The following is a 10,602-nucleotide window of genomic DNA, read 5'->3' as shown; positions in this document are numbered from 1 at the left end:
TTACAGCTGCTCTCTGCGGGTGTGGAGCGTGTTTCTGTTCTTGTCCTTTTGTTAATAGCTTGCTTCAAGTAATTGGTGAAAACTTTAAAATAGAAACAAGATAGAGCAAGGCAATTCTGCTACTTCATCCATGTTTAAATTCAAAAGATGACTGAAATGAAGGCATATGCAGTGAACTGCATTGTCACCTTCCCTAGATTTGCTTAAGTTTTTTAGTTTTAATTGCAGAAGTACTTCTAGATTTCAGCTGGAAACTTTTTGACACGTGCAGTGGCTGGACGCTTCATTTCTGAGCGCTGCGGGTACAGTCGGTAGCTTTTTATGGCCTGTCAAAGGTAAAGATGATGGTGGACCGCGTTTTAGATGTTGGTGGATTATTTATTGGCCAAGGAGTAAATAAACTTCCATGAAATGTTAGAGAATAAAACTGTTAGTCACAATGTGAAGGACTAGGGGGCAAACAGAGTTGGTGGGTTTGCGTTTAGGATTCTTACCTGATTCTCTTCTTATCTGATTCTCTGATTTCTTTAGTTTCCTCCCTGTTTATCTCTGTCACATTCACCTGTGCCTGTTTCAAAATCTGCAGCAGCTGTTTTTCAGTTTCCTTAAAACAAAGAAAGGCACAATGCAGAAATACAAGTTTAAGAGACATCCTGATACTTTTAAGCTACCAAAAATACACCCCATTTGCAAGCAGCTATTAGAGCCAGGATTTCTATGGAAACATTAATAAAGAAATCTTGAGCCAATTAGAATAATCGTAGAGCAGCACTGCCACGCAGACTGAGTACCTCTCCTGAGAGCTTGTGTCTTGATCATTCTGGTTTTTCTAAGCACAGAAAAACAAAAGATACATCTGCATGAGGTGTATTTCTTGATTCAGGACTTCAAAATAGCTCATATTTACATTTCCAAGCAAAAGTTATAAAGACCTTTATACCAACAGTGGCATTAAGTTAATAAATTAAAAATGAAAGAATTACAGTTAAGATTAAAAGGAGTTTCTTAAAAGAAAGAACCCAATAAAAATTAGCCTATGTAAGATCTTTTGTATTTTTTTCCCTTGTTTCTCAGAGGTTGGTGCTTGCTGATATCTAGCCATATTTCTTATTTCATTTTTTTTATATTTTAATTTCTTTATGAAGTTACAGTATGCTTGGTGTGAAGATAAATGAGATTATACTGGTCCCTGTATTAAGGAACATCAAAGCTAAGCCAAGACCTATGAACATTTACACATGTATTCTCAAAATTAAGCATATAGAGTTCTAAAATGGCCATTTGCTTCAGTCTTTTTATGATTAGGTTGTGGTTTGGACATCATCCAAACACAGTTGGAGTCCAAATAATCGTGTCCAAAAAATTTGGGATTCCCTGCTGTGTTTGAGTCTTTCATTCCTGACTGATTCCTCTCTTTCAGTTCTCATCCAGATTTACTTTTAAACAGTATCCATAAAAAGTCAGGCAAACTGTAAGCCTGCAAACACTATGCATATAAGGACTTTCACTGTTGTTAGTAGCTGTATTCTTACAATGTTAAAATTAAATTTGGATGCAGAGCTGGCTTAAGGTTTTTCTGCAATGTGACCCAGATGAATTTTGCCATGGGGATAAATGGCTAAGTGGTAGGAAGAGGAATGGGCTTATGGCTGGAAGAGAGAAGCCAGGCTTTCTACTCTGGATTAGTGGAGGGTTGAAACTCATGGCCAGTCCTGGCCTCATGATGTGTTTCACACACCCTCCTCTTTTCCTTCTCTTCCCCTCATGGGAATAGCAGCAGCAGACCAGACTTTCTGGGTCTCCAGAAGAGAGAGAATGGACAGCCATTCTGTCACAGTTCTGCATCAGCTTCGTTATCACTGTTAATTGGCTGCTTTGGGCTGCTGCACACCTTGCTAGAACTCCTGCTGGGGATAGCAGGCTTTTACTGTCTTTGCAAAATGCATCTGGTTTTAGGGTGTAGTCTCTTATTGCAGGTAGATATGAAATAATAGTATTTAATATTTATAACACTGCATTGGCATTTAAGCAAGGTGTTATGGAATAGCTAAAATGTATAAATGGTAATGTAATTTGAATATACTGTGAACAGCACGTCTTCAGCACTGGACGTGTGAGGCTGGGAAATAACACACATTTGTAGCAACAAATCAAAATAACAAAATTCGTATCTTTCTTGGTAATTTTTATTTAATACTGATCTCACATACTACTTCTTCTAAGAGTCATCATCATCATCATCGTAATGCTTAGAAACTGGGGTAATGACTCAGGCTATTATGTTGTGCTGGGTGCTGTACATTTATCAAAAGATGTTCCCTGCCCAGGTGCCTTGGAGGCTGACAGTGAGTCAGCAAATGCACATAAGAAACACAAATGGGCATGAAAAACACGAAGAGGCAGTACGGTCAGTATTGGTGAGCAGGGACAGGCAGTAGTCACAACACATCAAAATCAACTGTGGTCAAGGGGTTTTATCCAAGCTTCACAGAAAAGATGGATTTTGTGGAACCTATTTTGTTCATTTTTTGATATTCAACAGGAAAACATATAGTCTCTTGACTTCTGGTAGGTGCTTCTGGAAAGGCATTACACATTATAAGGGCTGCCAGAAAACAACAGGAGTTGTTAGCAAAACTACACCCAAAGGCATCTACTGATTCTGGATAACCTACGGGGTTTGGGAGAATCATTAAGTTTAAAGCTTGTTATATCTCTAATAAATTACTATTGAGTAGATGCTTTGTTGATTTGTCCAGGACTACGAGTAAGAGAAAATGATGAAAATAGGCCACTGTTAAGAATTTTTGGTAAAAATGAGTATGTTATCTTTCGATTACCTGAGGCATAAAACTTAGATCTTGAAACTTTTTGCTTTGAAAAACTTTATACACAAGACATGTATGTTTCTTCATCCTCTCAGGGAACATTTTCTAAGGCAGAGCTGATAGTCATCATCCATGCCACCCAGTCATACTGTCTGTTTGGTCTTGGAAATAAGTAGAAGTTACTGTTTAGAAAATGTCTGTTAACATCAACAAAACTATTGCTCTGTGTACTGACATAATTTCAATGAAAAAAAAAGTTATAGCTGAAGAGTTTGTAAAACATGTTGGATATTGTCATGGTTTACTAAAACAGCCACACAGCCATTCACTCAATCTCCCCTCCCAGTAGGATGGAGGAGAGAATTGAAAATGGAAAAGAAAAAAATAAAACTCATGGGTTGATATAAAGACAGTTTAATAGGACAAAAAAGGAATAATAAAAATAATAATAGAATATACAAACCAAACGATGAACAGCACAATTCCTCACCACTTGAGTTCCGCAAGACACCGAGCTGCCTCACCTCCCGGCCAGCCCCCCAGTTATATACTGATCATGATGTCATATGGTACGGAATACCCTTTGGGCAGTTTGGCCCAGCTGTCCCGGCTGTGCTCTCCCAGCTTCTTGGGTGCCCCCCACCTTCTCCTTGGCAGGACAGTATGAGAAGCTGAAAAGTCCTTGGCTGCTTGGCAACAGCTTAAATATTAGCGTGTTATTAACATTATTCTCATCCTAAATCCAAAGCACAGCACTACACCAGCTGCTAGGAAGAAAATTAACTCTATCCCTGCTGAAAGCAGGACAGATATCAGTATCACATTTTTATTTTATTCAAATGATGAATATACTGATTCTAAATAGCTCTCTTTCACACATGAATAAGGAATAAGAATATATGTAAGTATGAATGTATTTTTAACAGTTGCTAAATGTACAGAGGAAGGGAGGCTAAAAATGGTTCTTCCATTACTAACCTTTAAACTGAATGCTGCATGATTTTAGGACTTTTCCTTTGTGAGCTTTTAAACAACAGATGAGCTTTTTCAGATTGATGAATAGAAGCAGTTCATATAAAACCTGACCTAATATTTAATTCTAGCCTGATAACTTAGTTGCGCTCTAGCAGTTTTATTGATTTTTTTTTTCTTTTTTTAATACTTGTTTGGTAGTTGGTTCACTGGGGGTTGTGATGATATGTGACTCATGATCATTTGATGTATGAGTATACTTTTAGTTGTTTAATGGTATGAATAAATAAAATTTATAGGTTGAGAAAAATTGTAGATGGACTCTTTCAGATTTGAGAGTCTTGTAGAAGTCTAATAGAAATAGCCAGACTTGTACAGATTTGGCTTAATTGTGTTCAGTTTTGCACCTGGCCCAAGCATCACTGAAGAGTACCTGAATGAGGATTGCAAAAGCAGGTGTTACAATTCCTTACTTAAGTTTTATACAGGAATTCTCAAATGTTGCACAGAGGCCTTGCACTCCAGTATATGGTTAGATAGTCTGCATTTCCTGTGTTGGAGACCTTTCAGAACATCCAAAGGAAAAAAAAGTTGTTTGTATCTGTTTGAAAAAGGAGGGAAACAAACAAACAAAAAAGATAAGCAAAATTTGAAAGAATAGAAAATGGCATTCATATGGCAGACACGTGCTGGCTTAATCCAGCAGAGGGAGTAGCTGACCAGCGTTGGGATTGGCTTTGGGAAATCTGTCCATAGGAAAATTTATGATGAAAGCCATGTAACTGCCTGTATATTATTTAAAATGATACTATTTGTCATGAATAACAATGGTAAGGGATGTATGTATGATATTTTCTTAATATAATCAACCATCAAGATATACCTTGCAAACTGCATTTTTGTTAAGAAGATTGAGGGGATGCTAAGGTTGGAATCGGTGTGTGCATTAGTGTTATAAATATTCAAGGTGTCTAAACTGAAGACAATTGCCTTTCATTGTGTCTGTGCATAAATAAATATTTTTCTGTGCCTTTTCATACTGATCTTAACTTAGAATCATAGAACAATTTGGGCTGGAAGGGACCTTCAGAGATCATCTAGTCCAACCCCCCTGCCACGGACATGTCCCCTGCAGGGACATTTTTCACTAGATCAGGTTGCTCAAAGTCCTGTCCAGCCTGACGCTGAACGCTTCCAATTATGGAGCATGCACAACTTCTGTTCAAAAACCTTCAGAGATCCCTTCCAATGTACATTATTGTCTGATTCTGTTTCTACACAGTATTGTGTTAGCATGTGGCAGGCCTCTCTAGCATGCAGAAGTTCCCAGGCTGCTCCCTCTACCTGCCTGCTCTGCTCTCTGCCCCTGCGGAGTGAGCGCCCACTTGACAGGGTGCCTTCTTTTGCCTCTCTGTTGTGCATGGCTTTTGTTCTATATCCATAGCATGGTTTTAATTTAGAGCCTTCCTCTTTTCCCTTGTCCTCCCACCATGCTTTCTGCAAAGGACTCAAGCACCTGCTCCACATTACTTTAATAATTGCAAGAGGCCATGTCTTGAAAGGAAAGCAGTATCGCATCATTCAGGTTTGTACAGTGAGTAAACAATTATATTCTTGTATTGACTCGCTCCGTCAAAGATTTAGCAGTTGCTTTGGATATTTCTTGGGCTTAAAATTTCTTTTTGTATTTACATAGATCAGTTGTATTACAGTAATAACAAGTCAGAATCAATATGGGTGTTAGAAAATGAAATATTTCTACCCATTGAGTGCGTACGTGAAAGGTTTGGGAAAATTAAACATGAGTGGATGGTGAGATTGCGTAGTCAGAATTTTGGTGATGAGCTTATAGAGGCCAGAGCAGACTCTGAATAGCAAAATTTAGATGTGCACCTCAGAGAGTGGGCAGAGGCAAAGAAAAACAGTTCTCTAAGTGTCAGAGCTGGAAGAAAATCTAAAAATTCAGGTGTTGTTTTTGTGATAACTAATAAAGGCTAGTTTCTTTATAGCAGACATATAGAGAAATATAAACAAGAGAGTGTATCCCAGGACAGCATCTTTTGCATTAATGTAGATGAATGCCTAGTTAAAGATACACAGTCATATGTTGAAATTTTTACCAGGCACAAAAACTTTTAGTTTATAGTTTCCATTAAATATTCATTTCAATAGCTACAATTTGCCCATATAGTTTTACAATATACTGGGGACGTTCTTCCTGTATGTGGGCTCACAATCCAAAAATAAATGATCTATGTTGTTCAGGTGAAGACAGCTAAAGGACAAATGAGAAAAATAGTTCATTGGTTATTGTGTATTATTACTAAAAGATAATGCAAAGTAGTGTGAAAACACAATCCTGAAAAGGAAATCTTTTTTAAACTGCATTTTGTTTTCAATACTGGTTGCAACATCAATTATTGGTCATGCTTCCTGTTCAACATACTCTTTACACACAATTAATCTTGTTTTAAATTCTGTTTTTCATGAAGTAAATACAATTATCCAATCTTCTATATATTCTTTCTTTAATGCACATTAAAATCAATGAAATTCTTAGGAATTGTTAAAGAAATACCACATATTTTATTACTATCCTAAACCCAGTGCTTTGAAGTCTAGCAATTGAAATATGCTGATACATGCAATAGTACCTTTAAAAATTGAATTAAAGGGAAGGTAAGTGATAAAAAGAAATGCTTCTGGTTTACAATATTTTAAAAGATGTTGGTAAACTTGTGTTTATTTTAACAGTTTCATATCTAAATGCTACTTTGCTGTCAACACAAAGGCATTAACTTACAGTTTCTTTTTGCAGATGCTGCTTTGTGGTGTAATTGTTATGCGTCCAGAAGATCCACTGACATTTTTAGAAGAAAAGCTCAGAGAAATAATGGAAAAGGGATTAGATGCTGTCTTATGGTACATACTAAATGTTTGTGTGTGTGTGCTATGTGGTTTATAATACTGAACTTGGACTTTTAAAACATGCTAATGGCACAGCGTCTACTGTGTAGACTGCAAGTTAAATGTTAATACTGCTTTTTTTGCAAATACTAATGGCACATGATATTGCAAATACAGTAAGATATTATCTTCTAAAGCCATAGAAAATATTTTTCTTTTGATATCTATGGCTTTTTGTCTACAGAATATCTAATAAATATAACCTCTACTTAATGCTCCTCTTTGTTTAGTTAATATATTAAACCCTTACTTTTGTGGCAATCAAAACTGAGGTAGTGTTACTTGTTATAACTTCATTGCTGTTCACAGTATGTTTACCTATATGAACCAGGGATGTGCCCTTCGAGCACTGAATCATTAATTGTAGTATTTCTCATTTATTTTCTTCTGTTTGTGTGATTGAAATGACTTCAGGCTCTGGTCTCTAAAATACGTGCAACTTCTATAGGCCAAAAATGGCATCTGAATTTTTAAAAATACACTTCACAGCAAGTGCTTTTTCTCAGACTTGTTAGTGCTTTTTGCCCACTGTTAGGAAAAAAGCCCTTGATTAATTTATAGTTAGTCTCTACCTGCCTATGTGCATTCTTAGCTTACTGTGCAGAAAACAAGATGCAGAGTTTTGCATTAGTTTTGAATATTGTGAGATCATATGTTCTTACTGTTTTTTGAAGCATGTTCATTACTGTTGGTGCAGCTCCTGTGAAAGTTACTTCCCCTCCTGCTTTGACTTGCATATATAATTAAATTCACGGTTCAGGTGTGTTTCAAGAAAAGTTGTGTTTTGTAAATACGCTGTCTTTGAGGTTTATACATTCTGGTCCATTGAAGATTTTGAATATCAGGAAAATACCTCATTGTTGTCAGAAAATTGCAGTGTTCATCACTGGATTAAAACTGACCCCAAAAGATGCTGCTGATCTATTTAGACGGGAGCTAGAAAAACTTAGTGAGAACTGGAAAAAAAGAGGGAAGGGAATACAATAGACAAAGTCTAATGGCTGCTATAGGTATTTGTAAAGAAAGTGATATAGGTCTTAATCTTTTCATAATAACATTATAATACCATAAGATGTAACTATAATCTGTTAGGTACAGAGAAAATATGCATTTTCTTTTGTGGATACTAATATGGCTAATATAATTTACTTCTCTTTTAAAGGTATATGTGTATTGATCTGTCTTTACACCCAAAATTAAAGAGGATTTCAGAAACTTACCTGAACACTGTTTTTGGACTAGATGGTGAACAACTGGTAAAAATCATTGAACATTTGCATTAACTATGCTGGAACAAATCTTCTAGTACAGAATACTCATATTCTGTTTTTAAGTTTTCTCATGTTACTGTTCTATAGTTAATGCGAGGAATATGATACTTAGCATTTCTTTCTATTGATACTGATTTGTATCCAAAACTTAATGTCAGCAGAGATGAGCATAGCATCTAGGTGCATGGTAGGGAACAAGTAGTTCCTGTTTCATATTTGGTCATAATTTAAAAAAGGGTTCCACATAAATATGAATCTGGTTTCAATAGCATGTTTTTTCTATGTGAGGAATGGATTGAAAGCAGCCCCGAGGAGAAGGACTTGGGGGTATTGATTGATGAGAAGCTCAACATGAGCCGGCAGTGTGTGCTTGCAGCCCAGAAAGCCAACTGTGTCCTGGGCTGCATCAAAAGAAGCGTGACCAGCAGGTCAAGGGAGGTGATTCTGCCCCTCTACTCCACTCTTGTGAGACCCCACCTGGAGTACTGTGTCCAGCTCTGGGGTCCCCAGTACAGGAGAGACATGGAGCTGTTGGACAGAGTCCAGAGGAGGCCATGAAGCTGATCAGAGGGCTGGAGCACCTCTCCTATGAGGACAGGCTGAGAGAGCTGGGGTTGTTCAGCCTGGAGAAGAGAAGGCTCCAGGGAGATCTAATTGTGGCTTACCAGTTTCTGAAGGGGGCCTACAGGAAAGATGGTGAGGGACTGTTTATCAGGGAGTGTAGTGACAGGACAAGGGGTAATGGGTTTAAGCTGAAGGAGGGTCGATTTAGATTAGATGTTAGAAAGAAATTCTTTACTGTTAGAGTGCTGAGGTACTGGAACAGGTTGCCCAGAGAAGCTGTGGATGCCCCCTCCCTGGAAGTGTTGAAGGCCAGGTTGGATGAGGCTTTGGGCAACCTGGTCTAGTGGAGGGTGTCCCTGCCCATGGCAGGGGGGTTGGAACTAGATGATCTTTAGGGTCCCTTCCAACCCAAACCATTCTATGATTCTATGATTCTATTATTTAGTTTTACTTACGCTGATTCCTAAAATTACACTTAAACCGATAAATCTTGGAAGGTGCTATCAATGCTAACCATTAATAGCTATAGTTAAATGCTGTGTTATTGTACATAAAGCAATAAGGAGGTAAACATTTTGGTTTTACTGATCAAAAAAGTCACCTGTAATGCAGAAAAACTGTTATTTTAAAACAGCAGAAGTATGTAGAAGTTCAAACATGTTTATTAAAATATAAGTTAAAATCATGTAGTAAATGGTTTACATAGCAATGTGTCATGAGAAGATTTTTGCAAAGAGTAACTAAAATATTTGTTTAATATGCTAAATTGCTGGATACAGCTGATCAATAAAAGAGTGGATATGAGGGATGAAAGGCTGAATTTCAGTTATTGAGCTTTCCCTCAAGCACACATATTAGTTCTGTTTCGTATGCTAATTTAGCTTTTCCTTTAACTTCTGTGTGTAAAAACAGAGGTGTAATTTGGTAGCAAAGTACTTCTAACTATACACAGAAAATGATACTTGAACTCTTTAAAACAGATACTTTAATTTGCACCAATCAGCATGGAAAATACAAGATTTCATATTTTTGTCTCATTTTTAAATGTGCATAATACAGCACTGTTTTGTGTACTAATGTCATAAATGATTTGTTTAGATGACTGAAGAATTATGTGCCAAAGCATGGGACTTTTACAGCAAAAACTTAATGAAGGTGTATTTTGGGTAAGTATTTGCATTTTACCTATATCTCAGAAACATCTTAGGAAAAATCTTTTACCAAAGGAATATTGATGTAGTTCCTTTGGGTGAGGAAAAAGTTTCGTTTTAATAGAACAACGTGAAGAGAGATTAGAAACTTAGATTTGGCTTGATTTTTCTTCAGTAATGTTATTCTATGTTAAAACTAGTCAATTCTGATTTTCTACCTGTTCAAGACTTGAAGAAAGTCCTTTAACATTTCTGTGTGTTAATCAGTATGATTTGCCAGGAATGTGGTAGTATACCTGGGAATAAAAGGATAATTTGTGTTTGGGTCTGAAAGTAAAAGGTCCGCATTCTCTTCTGCTTTTTCTTTGGTTTCCTTTATGCTTGGGATTAGGTAACTCATACTTTATGTAATACAACTTTTCCTTTTAAAAATGAGGATAACATATAGATATGTTTTAAAATATGAGAATCACAATAAATAAACATGTCCACTGATTTCTTTGTTATAAGCATGTGTATCAAAATTTAGTGATCCTCCATTTAGGATAGATAAGTTTGGGCTTTTTTGTTTTGAAAAGCATACAATGCTAATTATATAGGAGGTACAACTCTGTTAGGAACATTGGTGTAAATCTTTGCTAAGAATCACAGCATCACAGGATTGGAAGGGAGGTGAAGATTTTCAAGCTATACTGTGGTTAGTCTTGGTGAACATTTGACTAGGCTGTTTTTCGTCATCTTAAAATTCACACGTGTTGGAGACATGACAATCTCTGTAGACAGTTTGTTCCAGTACTTCATAATCCTTTCTACCAGAGATATTTTCCTAATACCTGAGTCTGACTTGCT

General features: G+C 36.7%; 1 protein-coding gene across 1 annotated transcript in view; it reads left to right on the top strand.

Annotated features, from left to right (window-relative positions):
* FBXL13 (F-box and leucine rich repeat protein 13) overlaps window positions 1-10,602 on the top strand; it is a 92,582-nt gene that overhangs the window by 671 nt on the left and 81,309 nt on the right. The window contains exons 2-4 of the mRNA XM_054800998.1: window positions 6,619-6,722; window positions 7,930-8,023; window positions 9,701-9,768. Of these exons, the coding sequence (XP_054656973.1) occupies window positions 6,619-6,722; window positions 7,930-8,023; window positions 9,701-9,768 (266 nt within the window). The remainder of the gene's footprint in view (window positions 1-6,618; window positions 6,723-7,929; window positions 8,024-9,700; window positions 9,769-10,602) is intronic.

Source organism: Grus americana, chromosome 1, assembly GCF_028858705.1.
Source record: "Grus americana isolate bGruAme1 chromosome 1, bGruAme1.mat, whole genome shotgun sequence".
NCBI lineage: Eukaryota > Metazoa > Chordata > Aves > Gruiformes > Gruidae > Grus > Grus americana.
The sequence above is the reverse complement of the archived record's forward strand: the minus strand, read 5'-3'. Positions and strand labels throughout refer to the sequence as shown.